Raw genomic sequence first — 22,771 nt, 5'->3', positions numbered from 1 at the left:
ATGGGAAATTCAATAGAATCTGGAGAATCGATAAAAATACTGCAAGTTTGACTTACTGTGCCATCCTCGTAGAGCCGGAAATTGATTTGCCGCTGAGCTGCCCTGTCCAAGGCCTCCTTCACCGGGCAGCCGCACCGAACCTTCAAGGTGTCAAAGAATAAGTCGTGCTGGAGTTGATGCCCCGCTCGCTTGAGACCTAGACAAGATGGGAGAGCCACCAATCTCTGACACAGAAACCTGCTCCTGGCATTGACATTTCACTGAGAAATAAAGAGGTAAATTCTACTACAGTCTGTTCCTGGTCCTAGCCAGAGTTTTTAGTGACTGTGTTGAAACAAATTAAGCCTTTTTATTACTATGCTATATATAAAAATTATGACCGTTTGTGTGTGCATGTGTCTGTGTGTTATACCAAATATATGTATATTTCATTACATGTTTTTAAAATAATTTAAATATATCATGATCATTTTTGCTTTCCTAAGATCAATATCTATATTATTTTGAATGACTATATAATAGTCAAATATATGAATGTACCATAATTTGATCATTATTACTTAGACTATTTCCAAAATTGGGCTTTTATAAACAATATTTCAATGCACATTCTTTACAGTTTTATCTGATTATTTAGCTTAGATAAATTCCTAGAGGTAGAATTTCTGGATCATATTATATGGACATTTTTACAGCTTTCGATACTATCATTTAAGTGCCATCCATAAAAGTCACACCAATATGCTATCAGCATTGTTCTTAATCTTTGCCACTGTGATAGAAAAAATTACTATCTTGTTGTTTTAATTTGCATTACTTTAATTAATGGTGAGGTTGAAATTTTATATGTCCATTGTGATTTATTTGTATACTTATTTCTTTTTAAATTATATTTAATATCCTTTGCCCGTTTTCTATTAGGGTATTCATCCTTCTTGTGTTTCATCCTTCTTGTGTTTGGGTGAGAGTGAGAGTTCTATATATTAAAAATATTGACAGTCTATCATAGATGTTGAAAATATTTTTCCCAGTTTCTCCTTTGACTTTTAATTTTGCATACAGCAGTGGATATGTAGCAAGTCTTCCATTTTATTCACTCAAATTTATCAGTCTTGTTATGCCCAGAAAGTTTTAAAACAGATAAGCAACTCACCTTCCGACAAAATCAGAGTGGCATTATGTACCCTACTAGCAATGTGCTCCAGCCCATGGGAACCGTGGTAGATTGCAAACATGGCAGCCATATTCGCCAAGAGAGCCTAAAAGGATAAGAACATTTAAAGAATCAAGTTCATACATGAATGCATGATGTCAAGCAAAAAGAATGAAAGAAAGAAAGAAAGAAAGAAAGAAAGAAAGAAAGAAAGAAAGAAAGAAAGAAAGAAAGAAAGAAAGAAAGAAAGAAGAGAAAAAGAATCAAGATCAACAAGATGGAAGACAATTGAGAGGGAGGAAGTACTTGACTTGGGATGCTGAAACTGAAAACAGAGACAGAACAAAACGATCACATTTTCTGCATTCTCTAGGATAGTTGGGGGCCAGTTATAACCTGGCTGACTACCTGAGGGGAAACACAGCATCCAAGGCACCGTAGAGTTACTATACTATTCCTTCAAATTTGACTAATATAAAGGGTTTCATCCATGCAACATAATCATGGCACCCACAAGGGGGAAGATCTGGCTGCCATCACACATTGAGAAGCAATATTTAATGTTGGGAGACATTGGAGCAATAAAGACCTCGGAGCGGGGTGGAAGCAAGATCTAAGGATTTTATACTCAAGCAAGAAGCAAATGCACACGATCTCAGGGAGCACGATTCTCCTGCGGCCTTAAATAAAACACTAGAGCTTGAATTTCTCCCACCAAGAGATGAATGGAGAATTTGGTAGCAAAGAACTGTCAAAGATGAAAATGAAGGATGCAAGGAAATGAAAAAAAAATGAGTTGGCAGGAGATACTAGAAAGAGAAAACCAGAACCTACTGGCTTATTGGCTGATGACAGCAAGCACTTTCTCTGGTAAAGATACCTCTCTTGACCATTGGATTAAGGTTTTAGAAAAATATTTACAGTGAAGTGTGTGCTCTAGTGATACAGATAATGAAAAGCACAGCATCAGAATCTCTCCGAGCTAAGGGACCCAACTCTAGGATACTTCCATGAGGGGGTCCTGCATGGGGAGCAAGGAAGGACTGGCAGAGATGGCATCTGGGGGGCAGAGGAGAGACAGAGGGTGGTTAAGGGTTAGGAACCAAAAAGTCTCTGACGCACCCCCCGCCCAGCCCACTCTATTCTCCCATAGCTCCTCCCATCTCATTAGTCCAGCAGTGTGGTCTCCAATGCATGAGGTCAGCAGTTCAAGGTCCATTTGTGGCCAGGCACAGTGGCTCAGGCCTATAATCCTAACACTTTGGGAGGCTAAGGCAGGAAGATTGTTTGAGGCCAGGAGTTCAAGACCAGCCTGGGAAAAACAGTCAGACCCTGTCTCTACAAAATATTTAAAAATTAGCTAGGTGTGGCAGCACATGCCTGTAGTCCCAGCTACTTGGGAGGCTGAAGTGGGAGGATTGCTTGAGCCCAGAAGTTTGAGGTTGCAGTGAGCTATGACTGCACCACTGCACTCCAGCCTGGGCTACAGAGTGAGATCCTGTCTCTAAAATAAAACAAGATAAAAGAAAATAAGCTATGCCCCATCAATGATGCAAAACTGAGAAGTCTATTGTGCAACATGCAATGCCAAGAGAAAGAACAGGATTGAAAAGAATATGGGGCCGAGCACCATGACTCATGCCTGTAATCCCAGCATTTTGGGAGGCTGAGGTAGGGGGATTGCTTGAGGCCGGGAGTTCAAGACCAGCCTCAGCAACATAGCAAGACCCGATCTCTACAAAAATTTTTAAAACTTAGCCAGAGTACTTGGGAGGCTGAGACAAGAAGATCACTTGAGCCTAGGAGTTAGAGGTTGCAGTGAGCTGTGATCATGCCACTACACTCCAGCTGGACCACAGAGGGGAGACTCTTGATGGGATTAAGACCACTGGGACTTAGGGATGTTATGTCTAAGGCTGAGAGGTGAAGGAATTGCCTGAGCAGAAGCCTGAAATAAGGGCAGATGTTAACTGCCTAGTTGGAGGACATATACCAGCAACCTGGGAGTACAGTAAAGCATGCCGCAGCGCCTAAGGGGTCTCATACATGAAAAGCTGCAGAGCAGCCTGACATGAAAACTTCTCATGGCTGCAGAGGTAGATTGCAATATGTCAGCCTGGGAGAAGGGTCTTAAGGCTTCCATTGTTAGAACACTGGGCCAAGTTCCTTCTTTCAACAATGCCTCAGTTAATGGAAAATCAGTCTCCCTGTGGAAAGCATGTAGTTTCTTTGTTCCTTGATCAAATGGGTCACAGCTACTGAAGTTAAAGATTGCTATCTATGTACATAGCATGTGCTTGGGATACAATTAGTTAGTTTACCTTGGGACACGGTTGTACCTACTGAAGAATTATGTGTTTTCACTTCTAGAAAGGAGAAGGTAATTAGCTAAGATACCTTGTGATTTTGGGGGAGCTGAGACTTTTGTTCATTGTATCCCATGGTTTTTTCACATAAGATCATTATATTTTTCAGCATGGCAAAGAAAATAAAAAACAAGTGCTGGGTTTCAGTCACCACCACCTTGGCACCATAGTGCTGGTGGTCCCAATTTCCCCACACTCTTAAAATTATTCCTGTGTCTGTGTCTCTGTTTCTTTCATCTCTTGCAATGCATTCTGCCCGGGAACCCTATCTTTATCGGTGACATCGCAAATGCCCCAGTAGACCCTGTCTCAAAAAAATTGAAAAAAAAAAAAAAAAAAAAAAAAAAAAAAAAATACAGCTTGCCATTCTTGGACTGCTTCTTGATTCCTTCTAACTTGGCCAGGATGGCACACAGGAAGGGCCAGAGAGCTAGGATGCACTCCACCCCAGGTGACAGAGCAAGACCCTGTCTCAAAAAAAAAAAAAAGACAAGAATATGGAACAGTTGCTACAGGAAGCAGGAGGCTGGGATGGGTCAAAGTACAGAACTAAAGGAACAACTCAAAAGGTATCAGCCACCTCCTAACAAAAAAGGATAATTTAGTGCTTACAAAGAGAACGAGATACTGGACTGAGGAGTAACGGCAATCAATCATGAAAAGGAACACATGGAGAGTCAGAGGATTAACAAAATAAGAAGAAGAAAACCAAACAAGACAGAGTATGGCCATCTCCAGGGCAAACATCATTTTAGTAATTGCTGAAAAAGACACAGACCTTTTACATACCAAATTAAATGATGGAATATCAGCTACACATGAACTGGAAGAAATTAAAAAGCAGGAACGTAACTTTTGTTCACTGCAGACAGCTCAAGATCACCTGGAAAATGAAATTTGAAGCAGAAAACTGAGGCCCTAAAAGGCCTTACAGTCAGACAGACACTTCTGGAAGAACATGGGCAGAAGGGACAAGACAAGAGCAGACAGCAGCAGAGGAAGGGGAAACACGTAAGCAAAAAATTCAGCAAATGGACGGTAAACCGTAGAAAGTAGAGGCATCGTATAAAGATTGACTTGTTCTTCAACAGTGGAAAAACCATGATAACTGGCTACTTCCCGTAATAATGGAAGAGCTCTAACCAGAAAAGAGGCAGCACCTTCCTGAAGCAAAAAGAATACGAGAAGAACAACTGAGAAATGCCTCCAAAGACCAGTGGCTGTAGCACCAACTATAAGAAGACTTTATTGCCCAGTGACTTCCTAGAGAGGCTTTCTAAAACCCAGCTGTGGTTCAAGGAGCCAATGTCCTGAGAGACAAGAGCATTATACCTCCACTGAAGTGTCTATGACATCTCTCTCTCCCTCTCTCTGACCCTTACTGCAGGAGATGCACAGAGTGGACCCTATGCTCAGGAGTGGGGCTCGACCTGACCCTAGGGGTTGGCTGGATCTCAAGAACTCTCTGAGCTAGGGGGGGAAGGGATGACAAATTACCTATGGTGTACAACACACACTCTTCAGGTGATGGGTACACTGAAAGCCCACAGTTCACCACTATACAATACAAATGTGTAAACGGAACTTGTACCTCTAAGTCTTTTAAAAAATCTTTTTAAAAAGGAAAAAAGAACCCTCTGATCTAAGCCCCAGAGCAACTTCAAGGATGGTCAGAAGCCCAGGAAGCCCCTCGTCCTTTATCGTGCCCATTTCAGGAGAGCCTGTCCTAAGCTCCCAGGAAACTGCCGTGACCACCACCAGCTGGTCCCTCAAGGTGTTACCTCAAGTGCCCTCAATTTGCCTTTCTCACCCCGGTCCTGGAAAGCCTCCATCGCAGCCCTAAAAGCAGGTGCCCCTATCTCCACCCAGACTGGACCTGCCCCAAGACCAAGAACGCTAGAGACTCTGATCTCCATCTTTTATATACACTACACACTTAAAATATATGTGAATACAGAGTAAAGAGTGGCCTCTTTGTCCTTTCTTTAAGCTGAATCTGCTCAAGATTTAACAATGTGATTTTAGGTAAAATAGAAACTAATAATGCTTTTTTTAAATATATTAAAACACATATGATGATGCAAATGCACAGGCAAAGGGTGTGCATTAACAGAACACCAGTAAGATACATCGATTTTGTTTCTGAAAAGACCACTTGGCTTCTCTACCAATAAGATCTTGCCGTTTTTGGTGCACACATTGCTCAGTTGGTGGTGAATGAAGGAGCATATGAGTGAATGAACGAGTAGCTCGTAGCTCATTTCTGTTGATTAAGGCATTAAGTGGTCAGGTCAGATGTGATTTACCTGAGCTGTGCAGATGTTGCTCGTAGCCTTATCTCTCCGGATGTGCTGCTCCCTGGTTTGAAGGGCAAGACGATACACTTCTTTCCCAGTGATGTCTCTGGACCAATAATAAAGCATGCAGTTAGCATAGCTGGCACCAGGAGTTGCCATAAATAGAACTGCTTCTTTCCTTCCCAGCTTGAAGTGAATCCAGCAAATCTACCTGGATGTCAGTTTATAGAGAAACAATTTCCAAACTTGACAGAGTCACGCTCTATTGCCAGGGCTAAAGTGCTGTGGCATCAGCCTAACTCACAACCACCTCAAACTCCTGGGCTCAAGTGATTTTCCTACCTCAGCCTCCCCAGCTCCTAAGTGCCTGGGGCTACAGGTGCGAGCCGCCACGCCCAGCTAATTTTCTTCCCCTGTTTTTAGTTGACAGACCAATTTTTTCTGTTTTTAGGAGAGACACGGTCTCACTCTTGCTCAGGCTGGTCTCAAACTCCTGATCTCACGTGATCCTCCCACCTGGGCCTCCCAGAGTGCTAGGATCACAGGCATGAGCCACCACGCCTGGCCTAACTTCTTAATCTGAGAAGCTTTACTAATAGGCACTTAAGAAAGCACATTTGGAACTCACTCCAATGGCCAAGTGGCAGGAGCCTCTAGGAAACAAAGTGCACCACACCGAGTGTGTGGAGTGTGTGCTCTGTAATCTCTCATTGCACTTGTCTTTACAGAACCATGTGCCATGAAAGTACTTTTGAGAAACTGGTTCAATGCAAAACACACCTAAAATATTCAGTTTTTAGAGGATTCTAGCAACCTAAACAAATTCACTTACATGACTTCAATACTAATACATTGTAAATTATACTTTCTCAAATATGTACACATATATACATGTATGTTCACACCACACACAGATTCTCTTTTCTGAATCCACATTGCACAATTTCTTAATTGACCCAACACAGTTCAGTTCCATTCAGAGAGAATTCAACATTTGTATTGGGAGAAGGAACAGCGAGAAGTGTAACCTCAATAAAAGGGGAGAAACATGAGTGGCTTTACCGTGTTACGCCCACCATTCTTCCAGGCATCAACCTCACCAAGTTTTCTTTGACAGCAAAAAAGGCTGCGTGTGGTCCCCCATAGCCCAGGGGCACTCCAAATCTCTGCGAGCTGCCCAGGGCAATGTCTACCCCAAATTCTCCAGGTGGCCTCAAGATGCACAGAGCTAAAAGGTCAGTAGCACAGCAGGCCAGGCTCTAGAAAGGAAATGAGAAAAAAGGGACAAGGTTGCTACCTTTCCCTGACGGCAGGGGGAGAATGGTAAGTTATCTCAACCAGAACAAGACCGGCAGAGTGGACTCATGTCCTGCAAACTCCATTTGCTCACTCATTCATTCAACAAATATTTAGTGCATGCCTACCGTGTGCCGGGAATCAGTGAGCAAAACAAACTTGAAGAATGGAGGAAGGAGAGTTTTTCCATTCCATGGGATAATCGTAAAGAAATGACAGCACAGCACAAGACAGATAGATGGGAGATGGATAGGTAAGGTCTGCCTACCGCAGTCTGATGGGCTCTCTCCACAAGCTCTGCAAAGTCTTCTACCTTCCCCTCTGTGTCTGGGTACTGGAACAGCACTCCACTGACATCTTTCCCACTGAAATCCATTTCATGGGGTAACTTCAGCTCAATGAGGACTCCAGCATATCTGGAAACACAGAGGACAAAGAACAATCATCCTTTCAGTTTACAAGGGAAAATTAATTAACTAAACTCTCTTTTCAGCAAGACCGCCTTCATTTTCTGTGGCTCCCTTCTGTGGCCTCCAAGCCCACCCCATCCCACCCCAGGCCTGTCAGTGGCACAGAGCTTCACAGCAACTCAAGTGCACTCAACAGCTCGGCTTCTGTTCCTCTCTCCCACCCCTACCACTGTGTTCCCCTTCTCCCTGTCCCGTCACTATCTGCCTCTGAGAGAGGAACAGGATCGGCGCTTCCTAGGACTACAGAACCAATACCTGCAATAACAGAGCTTTCACCACTGTCACCTTGATTAGTCTTAAGCAATCAGAAAGGCACCAGTAAGACAAGGAGGAAGAATTCCTTAGATTCTTAAAACTATCTAATGCCATTCACATGTCAGAAAACCCCTTTTGAAGGGATGGTGGTATTGGTGGAGGGAAGAATGCCCAACTTTTGTAAAGGAGAAAGAAAGTATCTACCATGGTTGTGCCAGGTTTGTTTTACCTGATTAAAGCATTAAACAAATATAATACATTTTAAACTACATTATATTACACCTAGGCATTGTTCATGCCCTGTGAAATGTTTATAAGGAATACACACAAAATCTTAACAGTTGTATGTGGGTTCCATTTTTTCCCCATTTTTCAAACTTTCCAAAACACCATTAAAATGACTTTTATGTTTTTAATTTTCTTTTTACAAAAGAAAACAAAAAAGTTGGTAATACTTAAAGCAAAGGCAACTGTGTATTTTCCCCTCAATTCTGACATAGTTTACTTACCAGAGAGATCCCTGGAAGAAAGTGGGAGGGAAAGCAAAACTCAACAACCCCCCTTTAAACCAAGTTCACCTCCAATCAGTTTGGAAGTGAGAAAAAAAGGGAAACAGCAGCTATGCAGCTATCAGGAGCATGATATGACCCCTGAGTTCAAAGCACAAATAAAATTAAATTACTTGGCTCGAGTCTGGATGACAGCTATTGTCTGTGGGTGGCAACGGGGGTCAACAAAAAATTTCCTTCTCTTGTTGTGCCTGTTGAAAAGAAAAAGCACATTCAAACATGAACATTAAAGAAATCAGACTGCTTTTTAAAAACATTTTTATTTTTAAATATGGGGTCTTGCTACGTTGTCCTGGCTGGTCTCAAGCTCCTGGCCTCAGACAATCTTTTTGCCTGAGCCTCCCACCCTCCGAAAGTGGTAAAATTACAGGCACGAGCCACTGAGCCTGGATGAAAAGCAGACTAACTTCTAAAAGTGCAAAGCAAACATGTTACTTAGGATAAGTCTGAGCATAGTACAAAATCACAGTCATTAATAACCAATGACATTTATGGATTAGAATTCTACTTAAATCCAATTCTCATTCTAATCTCATTTAGCAAATTCAGTGGCAAAATCGTTGAAAGTGTAAAAAAAAACACCATGAGGAAAAAAAGAAAGAAAAGCAAAAGGCAATGATTAGATACAAGTGAAAATGTAAAAATCAACTCTTCTACATAAAAACATCTTAGAATTTTATCTATAAAGGAGCATTTAGAAATTATCTAAACTCAATTCAAGAGGGAAAGGCCTCTGATAGGCTGTGACGTGTGCACGGCCACAGAGCTATTGAAGGAGTTGGAGCTCTCCTGGGGGCTGTCTAGCAGCCTGTGGTTTCAGGAAAAACTGGTGGGGACACTTAATAGTTCATGTATCATGAGCACATCTGGATAAAAGGAGAAGGTAGGGGTGGGGTACATGTACTGTGTGGTCTACATTTAATTTCCCAGAAAGTTTCACAATGAACAGACAACAGTGGCTTCCTCAGGGAGCCAGAACTGAGAAAAAGAAGGTTTTACTTTTCATTATATCCTGCTAAACAGTTTGATTTTTTTTTCCACTATGCACAGGTATTGCTTTTATAATAAACATAAATAGAAGAGTAAGTAGATTTGGGGAAATACAGAAGTAATTAGTTACCCAATGCACAATGCTACTCACAGTTGGAATGTAAATAAATCTGGAGAAAAGGGGCTATGTAAGCCTAAATGACCTGATTTGGAAGGTCATTTTTGCTAAACATAAAAAAAGCACAAACCTAAGTTCCTTAGGCTCCTTTTCAAGGGTAAATGTAAACACAAGCCTGCAGGAATGGGCGTTAGGAGGAAGCAAGGGAAGCATGTGCAGAGTGTGCGTGAGATTAGCCCCTGCACACTAAGCAGTTCAGGACAAACCCTGGAGGGACAACTAGGAAGCCCTCAGCGTCTGCAAGTGTGACAGGAAGGCTTTTCTGTAGAAAAAGATGGGAGAGCAATGAGAAGTTGGGAACAAGCAAGAGAAAAGATAAAAATGAGTGAGAAGCTGAGAATAACCACCAGAGAGGTGGGTGGATGATATTCCTTTGTTGCTGTCTGTCCCTGACAGGAGGAAGAGCCTGACCCCACTCCCCAAGGCTGTTCAGGAAACAGAAAGACCTGTGGCTGGAATGCACCACAGAGGCCCACATAGGTGCTGAGCAAGCCTGGGGCTCATCCCCGCTCCAAGGCTGTGAAAGCCAAGGAAGAGGTTTACATGGGCACTTGGGGCCTAGGATGCAAAACCTCAGACACTCCATGCATGTCTGCAGAATTCCCAACAAGATGACCATATATGCGAGAATTCTACCAGAAGTTACATTCCAAAGTACTCACAAGGCAAAGAATGAAGGAAGGGGAGGAGGAGGAAGAGAACAATTATTCACCGTGTGCCATGACCCAGGTACTCTACTTCTAGAAATGGATCCTCAGGAAGTACTCAGAAGTTTTGACAGAGATTTATAATAGTGATGCATATGAATAATTATTAACAACAGTAAAAGGTGAGACCAAACTAAATGTGCAGCAGCAGAGGTGAGGTGAATAAACCATGGTACTTCCACACAAGTCAGTACTGCCATGGAGACGATGAGTCATGTTCTATAAAGCTGCTTAAAGAAATGTGGAAGTGTTCACATTATCTTGTAAAATGGGAAAAGAAAACACTTATAAAACATTAAATACAACCTAAGAACAATATCCTTCATAAAAGAATATGATATTATATATATACTACATTGCAGATGGGCCGATATCCTCTCTTCCCTTCACCCCAAGTAACAGAACCAATATGCAGGGGGCAGCACTATGTCCATCTAAAAAAATTATTTCGCCAGGCTGCCTACAGGAAGGGGTGGCCAATGAAGTGTAAGGGAAAGCTGTTAAATGGAGGCTTCTAAAAACATTTTAAGCAGGGTTCACTTAGCTAGAAGTCTTCCTTATCCTTCTTTTTTTCTTCCTGGGTGCAGATGCCACAGCCAGAGCTCCTGCAGTGGTCTTCTGACCACGAGCATTAAAGCCTCGCAAAGACGGCAGAGAGAGGGGAGCGTGGGTCCTTGACGAAATCTCGGGGTTGCCATAATGCCCTTGAACTTAACATTACCTCTGGACTTAATGTTATGTAGAGAAAACGAAAGCTCTTTCTTATGTAATGTTAGACAATAGTGGGTGTTTTAAAACCACTAATATTTCAGATCTTTTTGTTACCTCAGCTAACTGATACAAGGACACTGATACAGTGTGTCTCATACATACAAAGGTGTGTGCGTGTGTGTGTGTGTGTGTGTGTGTGTGTGTGTGTGTGCTGTGTGCAGCCAGTGTGGGCCCTGACCAGGGTGCACAGCGGGCGGCCTGGAGGTTGTCCCTCACCTGTGGCACAGCTGCATCGCCTCTGCGGCCGCGGTCGCCTCATCCAGCAGGGACGCGTTGGCCATGTCCATGCCAGTGATGTCACACACCATGGTCTGATAGTTGAGCAAACTCTCCAGTCTCCCCTGAGACACTTCGGGCTGGTATGGAGTGTACTGCGTGATCCTGTGGGGGAAACAAGGGCCACGTCCAAACGGTGACTCTGCTGTTCAGAAGCTCCCAAAACGCTTCATTTTAGAATTCAGTACCTGAAAATTGGTGGCATCTTGTCCTTTTGTAAAAAAGCTCAGAATTAAATCATGGTAACAATATTCTTGTTTGCGCAAATTATTGTTTTTCTATCCCTCTTTGTTATTTTATCTTACATTGCAATTTTAATGATCTTCTTGTATATATTTTTTTGATTTAAGCTGGCTCTTAAAACGCACTTGGGACTACCTAAGACATTATAAACAGAAATTTCACTTCCTATTATCTTTCCTCTAGATAAAAGAAAACATCATTCAGTTTATAATAGGAAAGCATCCCAGAATCTAATATCTAACACTCAAACGCCCCCCCACCTTTTTATGGATCTTTGTTTTATGCTAACAAGGAGAAGTTCTATGTGCTAAGGATTTAACAGAAGTCCACTTAAGAACTCCCACTATCCAGTTACTAAGGGCAAATGGAAGTTAACTCTATGACTACCAAAAATTTGAGGACACAAATGATTAGAAGGCAGCGTAGACATGAATTGTAATTTTATGTCCTCCAGTTATTAGCCAAGAATGTGGCTTTGGATATGTGAGTTAGCCAACTTAGTTCCTTCATCCTTTTTTAAGTTCCTTCATTCATTCACCCATCCTACAAATATTTCTGCCTAGTAAATGCCAAGAACTACTATAGGATCATAAGCAAGAGGGGTAACAGTCCCTGATCTCAAGAAGATATTCTAATAGGGAAAAAGAGACAATAAATAAATGAAATCATTTCAGACTCATCAATGTTTTAAATAAAATAAAATAAGATGATAAGATACAGGGTGACTGAGGGCTTGTGATGGAGCTGCCATGTTTTTACCAAAAATCTGCCCATTCCAACTACCACCAAAGCGGGTCAGCTCTGAGGCCATGCACCTGCCTGGGACTGGCATCAGTTTCCGTCTCTACTGTTTCTGCACTTCCAAGGCAAAAGAGTTTAGGAAAAAGTTTTCGGTGTTTTATTTTGTTTCATTTTGCTTTTCATTTCTTCAAGCCCCGTTTTTTTCTCTCCTGTTATGGTAATCATGTTCAGGATATTGTATCCCTCTATTTTCTTTCTTTCTTTGCACTTTTTTCAATGCTTCAAAATTAATTATCTTCTTGTCTTTGAGGAAAGTGGGGTAGGGAAGTTATCTTTCCAAGAAGTGTAATATCAAGACTTTGAAATACTTTCCTGAAACTTACTGGAGTAATAATGTGTGCGTGTGTGTGTGTGTGTGTGTGTGTGTGTGTGTGTGTGTGTGTAGCAGAATGAATTTTTGCTTCAGTTAACTCCTTGAACAGCCAGGCTTAGCAACTGTAAATTAGTTTGCTACATTCTAACTGGGTGGTGAACTGGAATGAATGAGGCACACAATACATAGTGCAGGCCAGTAGAAAAGGAATCTGAACAAAAATGGGGTCATACAAAAGGCATAGAAAACTGGCAGTTGTGATCTCAAATCAGACAAGACCTTCACACATGGCTTGCCACCATGAAGAGAGATGCACTAAAAGGGGAATGATGAAATAAGTTAGACAACATGCATATAATGTAATACTATGCACTCTTTGAAGATGATGCTTTAAAAGAATATTTCCTGACATGGAAGAGGCTCACCATATATTAACTTTAAAAGTAAGATATAAAATACTGTAATCTCATTTTTATAAATTTGTAAAAACAAGTACATGAACCAAAATGTAAACTGGTTTTCTCTGTGTGATGAGATTAAAACTAATTTTTTTTTAATTGTTAACTTCCAAATATTAAAGACACCAGCTAACATATTAACCATCTTCTTTGGTTCAGGAACACATTTACTAACTTTTTTTTTTTTTTTATACAGAGTCTAGTTCTGTTGCCCGGGCTAGAGTGCCCTGGCGTCAGCCTAGCTCACAGCAACCTGAAACTCCTGGACTTAAGCAATCCTTCTGCCTCAGCCTCCCGAGTAGCTGGGACTACAGGCATGCGTCGCCATGCCCGGATAATTTTTTTCTATATATATAATTTTAGTTGTCCAGATCATTTCTTTCTATTTTTAGTAGAGACCGAGTCTCACTCTTGCTCAGGCTGGTCTCGAACTCCTGATCTTGAGCGATCCTCCAGCCTCGGCCTCCCAGAGTGCTAGGATTACAGGCATGAGCCACCACGCATGGCCTCAGAGATTTTTCTTAACACTCAAATCAGACTAACATACATAAAGTATTTTAGAAATGGTAACATACTGTCCAACTATTATTATTCAAGTGAATAGCAACTATAAATTAGCAACTATAAATTATTTTCAATTCAAAGGAACATTTGAAAATTGTTGCTTTTAAAATCCATACCTTTTGGAAATTTACATGTCTATATGTCTATATGTGTTTTAAAACTCAGTATACCGTCAATATATTCAATGACCCATGAGCTCTTGAAAATTTGTTTTTTTTCCTCTGTTAGGGTCTTAATTTAAAAAGCACACATTCATAGACCTGTGCAAAGTTCTCATAGTTCTATTCAGATAATATTAGATATTTCTACTTGAAGACTATTTTTGGCCAAGCATGGTGGCTCACACCTGTGATCCCTAGCACTTAGGGAGGCCAAGGTGGGAGGATTGCTTGAGGCCAGCAGTTTGAGACCAGCCTGGGCAACATAGCGAAACCCTGTCTCTACAAAAAGTAAAAACAAACAAAAAAGAAAATCCCAAAAACTATTTATGCAAATTAATCATATCCCATGTTTCCTTCACATTCCCTACCCTTCCCCCAACAAGACCCCCAAACAATTTTGCGTCCTGAATACTCTTATTCCTTCTAAGATACCACAAAAGTTTTTAGCCCTAAATAATGACCAATTCTCATTAATCTTCCTTGTGATGTATATCCATCCCTTTTTCTTCGTTGCCTTACTAATCTAACACAATGCTAAAAGATAGAAAATTAACTAGTGTTTGTGGTATAAATGTGTATATTTGACTCCCCTACTCAAATATCTTTCATGGCTCCCCATGCCTGCAAGAAAAATTCCCAAACTCCTTCAGCACAGTCCTTCATACCTGAGACTACACTGTCCCTCCTTACATCACAGACTTTGGGATTTAATATTCCCCTCCTTCCCTTGTTCAACATTCCTCTCCTTTTTCAACCCTTTTTTAAGTGTAAGGTTAAGTAATGTTAATTACCATAGCTAAAGGTAAAGACCTTTAAAATTGTTGTCTTGCAAAGATGACAAATATAGCGTCTCCCTCCTTTTAGAGTCTACAGGTTTTTTACACTGCTAAAATAAAACAGGCATTAATACTCTTAATGATCTATTAAAGGATTCTTAGTGCATGTAATTGCAAATAAGTAAATAAAGGACTCAGGTCAGTGAATCTCAGGCCTGGGGATAATAAATAAATCCTCATTTCGGGAAGGAAAAAATGTTATCAAAGGGCTTGCCATCATGCATACAAGAGTGTGTTTGCCTTGGCTTGGCATGGTGGCTCACACCTATAATGCTAGCACACCGGGAAGCCAAGATGGGAGGATTGCTTGAAGTCAGGAGTTCAAGACCAGCCTGAGCAAGAGGAGATCCTGTTTCTACCAAAAATAGAAAAAATTAGCCAGGTATGGTGGTGTGCACCTGTAGTCCCAGCTACTCGGGAGGCTGAGGCAGGAGGATCACTTGAGGAGTTTGAGGTTATAATGAGCTATGATGACACCACTTCACTCTCTCTACACAGGGTAACTGAGTTAGACTCTGTCTCAAAAAAAAAAAAAAAGGGTTTGTTTGCTTCAATTAGGTAAAACAGTGATAAAAAAGTGTCATCTATAATGCCTATGTTCCAACTGACTAATGAACTCAGATTGGTTTGTTTTTAGATATTGTTAATATTTAAAAAAAAGTGTCTGTATATCCAAGGGGGCATTTAGTTCAGCTCAAATAGGAGGCTTGATATATTTGACCCGGCGTTACCATTTATCCCCAAATAATCAGTATTCTATATCATTTTGGCTGTGACTTTCTTTTGGAATTGGGAAGGAGGGAGGCAGTGGGACTTTGCAGTAGGACAAACACTCCTGAGACACTGTCATTTTAACACTGGGGTCAAAATTATATGAAACAGAAATAGCCACAAAGAAAATACAAACAACCTGACATTAGTTACTGATGTTATCAGCAGTCGAAAACTTGTGACAGTGGGCACCATAAAATAAATTCTAGACCTGATGTGAGGTTTTAAGAGGCCAAATGTTTGTATTCTTTTGAGGCTATGTTGCCCATTTATTTTCACCTCACGTCACCGGATTTTGTTGGTTCCATCTCTATGGAAACCATTCAGAAGGATGATAATGTGAAGTCTACCACCCACGTGAGCACAGCCCTCCCTATCAGGGCTGGAAACGCGCAGTAGCATTCTCTGGTTCAGATAAGCTTTCGGAGAACGGAAAGAAACAATATTTAAAATGCACCCAACAAACAGAGTCTGAAAAGCACAGAATGACATTGTCTTCCTCTCAGAATTCTGGCTGCTCCTAGAGTAAATTAACACATCTACTCACAGCCGGGCAGCAATATGGTGAATATTCTGTATAGCCACCAAGAGCAAAGGCTGCTGGCCAGTATTCAGATGGCTGGAATGCTGCAGCCCATTCATGTACTTTTGAGGCTTTTTTTTTTTTTAAGGTAGAAGAGAGACAGACCATTTGTTTTTGAAATCAACCTTGTAGTTTCCCATTCAAACTTGTAGCGATACCACAGTGAAAAAGAAGTGTTCAGCTGTGCAAACACATTTACACACACAGCAAAAGCAGACAAACTGGGTCTGTGATTTTCCTGGTCTCTTATTAATAAAGCAGGGGAGTATGCTGAAACTAAAAGCTATGTACCGGGATGATAATGCAGGAGTGATTGTGCCAACAGATCTGGCTCTATAATGATGTGACACAAATAACTGATCTAGGACAAAGCACACACACCTGACAGGACTACATATGCATTTATGGAAAAACAGACAAAATATGCAAAGTTTTAATCAATTTTTTAAGATACATTGATTTGGATCATGTACATGGGTATTTCAAAAGCTCCTGCTGAGGCAATTCCATGATTTCTCATTTAGGGAATCCCACTTTCCCTTCACTGAAATTGATTTTTATACATGTTAATCTGGAAGACAATCTCTGCCCCTTGCTATAAATACCTTTGAATTGCAGGGACTACCACTTACTCTGCCCCTCACATCATAATGGTCCTATTAGAAATTAAAAGTGGCAGGGCGCGGTGGCTCACGCCTGTAATCCTAGCACTCTTGGGAGGCCAAGGCCGGTGGATCGCTCGAGGTCAGGAGTTCGAGACCAGCCTGAGCAAGAGTGAGACCCCGTCTCTACCAAAAATAGAAAGAAATGATTTGGACAGCTAAAAATCTATATGTAGAAAAAATTAGCCGGGCATGGTGGCTCATGCCTGTAGTCCCAGCTACTCGGGAGGCTGAGGCAGAAGGATTGCTTGAGCCCAGGAGTTTGAGGTTGCTGTGAGCTAGGCTGACGCCATGGCACTCACTCTAGCCCGGGCAACAAAGCGAGACTCTGTCTCAAAAGAAAAGAAAAGAAATTAAAAGTGGGCGGGGTGCAGTGGGTCACGCCTGTAATCCTAGCACTCTGAGAAGCCCAGGTGGGAGGATTGCTCAAGCTCAAGAGGTTGAGACCAGCCTGAGCAAGAAGAGACCCCGTCTCTATTAAAAATAGAAAAAAAATTAGCCAGGAGGGGTGGTGTGTGCCTGTAGTCCCAGCTACTTGGGAGGCTGAGGCAGGAGGATTGCTTGAGCCCAGGAGTTTGAGGTTGCTGTGAGCTAGGCTGACACCACGGCACTCTACTCAGGGCAACAGAGGGAGACTCTGTCTCAAAAAAAAAAAAAATTAGAAATTACCTCTTACACAAAGTAACTTAAAACAAAATCACCTAGGAATTATCATTACCTTCCATGTTTGGTTGTTTCTGTACTGGAAGTGATTAAGTGTATACCTATATTCTCAAATAAGACTTCTTCCTCTTAACACTAAGGCATCATTTGAAATAAAGTTTCAATTCATAGATTCTGTCATATTAAACAGCACCAATCCCAAAAGGAGGGAAAGAAAGGCCTGGGAGTCTCCCCCTTTCCTCCTATGTAGTTGGACATCACTTCCCAAAGGGCAGAAGATGCAAAATGCAATGCACTGATCTTCCCTCAGACACTTTCAGAACCATGTCCTCTGCCTCTCAAGGGATGCCCAAGATGTTTTTTTTGTTTAGTATTGGGATATAAACCTCTACTTCGTTCTTTACATCATACAGCAAGCAGAAATGGTAGCAGGGAAGTGGACTAGGAGTTGTTTTTTGTTTTCAATTGCAGAAATGCTTTCAGTTTTGTTCAATCAGGGAGGGGGGCGGAGTGGGCAGGGGACATGGGTGGGCGAGCACACACACACCTAGAGGAGTAGAAGTGAGTCGTCTAATTTGTGAAGCAAGATCAGAACAAGTAACTGAGCATGCACAGCTCAGGCCCTCCTCTTGTTTTTTCTAGAAGAGCCCATCCACAAAAGACACATGTTCTTTCTCTATAAAGTGCTAGCAATACAGCTGATATTATAATCTCTGTTTATCTGATGCTATGTCTTCTTTCTCAGTTGGTTGTGAACTCAGAAAATTGGGGGGGAAGGGGACACGATTATCTGCCCCCCTTAAAATCTGACAGAAGATAGTGGACTCAGATTATCCCCCAGACTTCAACACTGAGTTAGCTCAAATGTAGCCTAAAGTCCCAGACTCTCCAATGAGGAACAAAGCTCTGAACCCACCCACCTACAGGTTTCATTCATACCTTGCTCAAAGACCGCACAGAAATTAAGTTGGAGAGAGGAAGATTACCAGCATCCACAATTTAGAGTACTAGAAGATTTTATGGGAATAGAAGTGGGAAGAAACTTCTATTTCTTCAACATTCGTACAAGGAAATTTTCCAAGGCAGAGAAACCTGGTAGGTTCCTGGAGGTTAGAGACAGCTGTAGGGGTCTCACTGTAGGTTCGGGGATTCCGTGGGGAAAAATGGAGGATGAAGAGTCACGCAAATCAAATCAAAGCACCCCTGTTCTTGAGCCAAGAGATACGTTACCATCCTGAGTTCTCCAGTAAGTTCCGCAAAATTGTCTGTGGCACTGAGCAGTTATAATAGCCCATGCCAATGTACGATCTCCAGATCTGGTTTTTGCTTGAAATGGCATGCAGAGTTGCAAGGATTTCATTTTCACCTGATTGTGGGAAAGAGAGAAATGTTACAGAGAGGAAATGTCTCAGAAGGGAGCCCTAATTGCAATTTAAAACACTCGTTTTAATATTTATATGAGAATAGTCATATGGAAATTGTAAGAGTCATCCCATCCAACCAGCACTAAGTACTGTATGTGGAAATCTGAAAAAAGTCCCCATTCCATTTCCTCCTCAAGGTTGGCCCCTCATAATTGTTTTTCTTCTTTTGGGGGCTCTATTTGCTGCAATTACCCTATTTTAACCCTTGCCTTCTTCCAGGTTTCTTTTGTTCCCTTTATGTTTCTCTTGTATTTACTTTAAGAAAATCTATCACGTTTTCAGTAAAATAGCGTGTTTTCCCTTTTAAATTGCCTTATACTCTCCAGAAGCAGGCTAAGTTTCCGTTTTAAATAACACACAGCCTACGTTTTCTCTACAATTGTTCTATTCAGTTGGACATTTTTCCTTTGTGTCCAAAAGGGCAACTTAGAAAAAGCCCATCACCCAACAGTGTAAAGTATCAATTGTATTAAAAGAACTACATGCAGTTTTAACCAGCGTCCCCATTATGGCACCTAGGTAATTAAGTAAGAAATGTAAAAGATCTAGGATACAGTGTATAACAACAATACATTTGTATTATAACAACAAAACAATAATAGCATCTGACATTTATTGAGCATTATTCTGCCAGGAATTGTACCAAATTCTCTTCATGCGGGCTAGGAAACTGAGGATTGAAGAGGATCATTTGCCCAAGGTCACACAACTTTAAAGTAAAGGATTACTAATCTAGTCCCTCCAATTCCAGATTCTACTCTTTAACCTCAAGGGGCAAAGTTGAGATCTGCTACAAATACACCAATTCCACTGAAGGGTCCTTTTTTGATACAAATGACATTTATATGGTTCTTTCTCTGCTCCTCTGCGTATAGATAAATCATGCCACTAAAGTTTAACTGGGATTTAACCACTTCGACAAATTTCTGGCTTTAAGATCTTCTTAGGGACTTGGTCACTGAAACTTTGGAACTGATTGATTTTATTGTTGCTCTATTGTTAGCCCTACTGGATTATCTCAATATTATTCAATCCTTCTTTCTCCTTGAGGAAAATACTTTCACCCTCCACCCCACCCCACTCCACACACATGCCCCACTCGTCCTACTCCATGCACATTCACAGGAAATACATTAACAAGAGATACGTCACTTTGACAGAGTAGATTAAGGAAAGAGAGGACAGTTTTGCATGAATGAGTTAATATAATTCAACTGCCTTACAGAAGATGATCTTGCCTTCTTCCGCTGAAAGTTTAGGAAATAAGTGAAAGATAATAAATCCACATCTGAGGAGATAAGGACAGCAAGCTTAGGAACAACCATGCAAGAAATCCAATCACTCCCGAAATAATCTTCTGGGGGCAGAGTGATTCAGACGGCCAGTAGGAGGGGAGATTAATTAGCAGTGCCTGCCAGGCACGGCCAGGTTCAATTAAGATCCTCTGCAAGAGGGACAGGTCCCTGCTCCACATCACCCCATCGGGACAAAAAAGGGTCCAACTGTCAATGAGAACAGTTTCTGAAGGGCTTTGCCTGTCAAATCAAGATTCTTTCTACATTACAGAAAGATGATTCTACTGGTGGTGTGGAGAGATCACAGAGGGGAGAGACCGTGGGCACGAGGAGATATGGTAAGAGACCAACACACAATCTGGGAGGGTGGCACATAGGTGCAGTGCTGTAGGTTGAACTGTGAACCCCCGAAAAGATACAGTGAAATCCTAACCCCTGGTACCTGGGACTATAACCTTATTAGGAAATGGGGTCTTTGTTGATGTGATCAAGTTAAAATGAGATCATGTTGGACTAAGGTCACCCCTAATCCTATGGCTGGTTCCTTATAGGAAAAAGGAAATTTGGACACAGATATGCACAAACAAGGACAATCCCATGAGATGACAGACACAGAGATTACAGTGATGCAGCTATAAACCAAGGAATGCCAAGGATTGCCAGCAACCACCAGATGTTAGGGGAGAGCATGGAACTAATTATTCTTCAGAGCTTCCAAAAAGGAACCAACCCTGCCAACACCTTGGTTTCTCATTTCCAGCCTGTAGAACTGTCAGAGAATAAATTCCTGTTGTCTTAAGTCACCCAGTTTGTGGTGCTTTGTTATACAGCAGCCCTAGCAAACTAATAAAGGAGGCTCCATCAGCCATTTTTAGGAGAGGCTATGTTAGTCTCGGGCCCTGCTGGCCAGTTAAACCACACTCATAGGCTAACGTGAACTCTAGCACTTTGCCAGACACATTTTTCCATTCATTGTTTAGATTCTACTGGGCCAGGCACTATGGCTCATGCCTGTAATCTTGGCACTTTGGGAGGCTGAAGTGGGAGGATTGGTTGAGCTCAGGCATTCAAGACCAGCCTGAGCAAGAGTGAGGCCCCATCTCTACTAAAAATAAAAAAAAAATTAACTAGGCGCTAATGCAGGTGGTGGTGTGCACCTGTAATCCCAGCTACTTGGGAGGCTGAGGCAGGAGGATCGCTTGAGCTCACGAGTTTGAGGTTGCTGTGAGCTAGGCTGACGCCACGGCACTCTAGCCCAGGAGAGAGAGGGAGACTGTGTCTCAAAAAAAAAAAAAAATTCTACTAGAAGGAGTAATCAACCAATGGTGTGCACTATGCTCTTTACTAAACAACCTTTTTATCCACTGGCATAAGAGAGCTGGCACTACAGTTCTGGAATGTGTCGGAAGTCTGTGCAGAAGTGCAGCAGCTTTCCCCACTGGCCCCCAGTGTGACCCAGCCAGAGATCAACCCAGCAAAGCTAATTACCCAGCCCAAAGGTCTACACTGGGCACGGCTCATTCTTTCTCATACCCTGACCTGGGAAAGGAAAGCAATATAGTCTTGCGGTCCTTTTGTTCCACAACAGGCAGGGCTGAGATAACCGACTTAATGGCTGATTTCTAACTGGCTCCGTGCATGGGGAAAAATAACAAGATCGTAGTTGAAATAATTAGAAATCGCTAAATGGAAATTGGTGGGAGACAAGAGGATTATTTAAACCACCAGCCTTCATAGTTAGCCAAACTGCCAACATAATTCTTCCAGCACAGGAATCTCCTTCCCCACACCCCTGCTACAGGAGACATAATGAGATTAGAGAGACAGGAATTTGGCTAGTGTGCCAAGAGCCACAATTATGGTCCCTCATTAGGTCAAGTTATCTGAAAAATGCACTTCAAGGACACAGATTCAGGAGCAGGTCATGGAGATGACAAGAGCCCTGGAGGTCAGTGCTGGAATCTGAGAAGAATCCTGAACTAAATCCAAACTCCAGGTCTCCTCCCTCTGGGAACACAAGATATCAGCCTCCTACCTTCCTTTGGCAAAAAGTCATGCTCTTCCCCCATGTATTCGTGCTCAAATGCATTGTTTTGATTTGCTTGTAGAAGTTCTTTGTAGTTCTCTTTACTATGGCTTTATTTCCTACTCGTGTGTTAGTAGCCCTAGCTGTGTTTGCTGACTCCCACTGATATGAAACATACGTTATGGGTCTGCACCAGAGGCTACTCCTGGGAAGGACTAAGTAGGTGTATAGGTGTCTCCCAAGGAAGGGGGGAGGCTTGGGACCCTGGGAAGGGAGTGGGGTACTTCACAGTCCTGACAATCAGCTCCACAAGATCAGATTCCGTTAAAAAGTCAAATCGAATTAGAGTATTGCAGGGGATTAGTGGTAGCCTCATTTTTCACTTGCCAGAGAAGGAAGAGTAGAACCAAGCAAGATGGCACCTGCCACTTTAGAAGAGGACAGGAAGCCGAGCTACGAGGAAGCCCACAAAGTGTTTACACAATTTTTCTAGCTTGTTGGAATAGGGCATAGGCACTGTAGGACCAACAAGCCCTGCTTCTCACAGTTGCCTTTTTTCCATTATGATTTCCTTTAGTGATTGTAAATTTTTCATTTTCCCCTAGACTGTGGCAGGTGAGTTAACAGGAACCTCAGCAAGGGG

At 41.9% G+C, this 22,771-nt stretch overlaps 1 protein-coding gene across 1 annotated transcript in view; it reads right to left on the bottom strand.

Moving 5' to 3' along the window:
* The window catches only part of GLDC (glycine decarboxylase), a 79,520-nt gene that overhangs the window by 40,893 nt on the left and 15,856 nt on the right, over positions 1-22,771 (bottom strand). Inside the window, exons 3-10 of the mRNA XM_045563849.1 lie at positions 18,614-18,749; positions 11,269-11,433; positions 8,520-8,597; positions 7,381-7,528; positions 6,879-7,075; positions 5,826-5,922; positions 1,154-1,259; positions 57-196 (exon numbers count right to left, since the gene is read on the bottom strand). Of these exons, the coding sequence (XP_045419805.1) occupies positions 57-196; positions 1,154-1,259; positions 5,826-5,922; positions 6,879-7,075; positions 7,381-7,528; positions 8,520-8,597; positions 11,269-11,433; positions 18,614-18,749 (1,067 nt within the window). The remainder of the gene's footprint in view (positions 1-56; positions 197-1,153; positions 1,260-5,825; positions 5,923-6,878; positions 7,076-7,380; positions 7,529-8,519; positions 8,598-11,268; positions 11,434-18,613; positions 18,750-22,771) is intronic.

This window comes from Lemur catta, chromosome 10 (genome assembly GCF_020740605.2).
Source record: "Lemur catta isolate mLemCat1 chromosome 10, mLemCat1.pri, whole genome shotgun sequence".
Taxonomy (NCBI): Eukaryota; Metazoa; Chordata; class Mammalia; order Primates; family Lemuridae; genus Lemur; species Lemur catta.
This window is presented reverse-complemented; position numbering and strand designations above follow the sequence as displayed.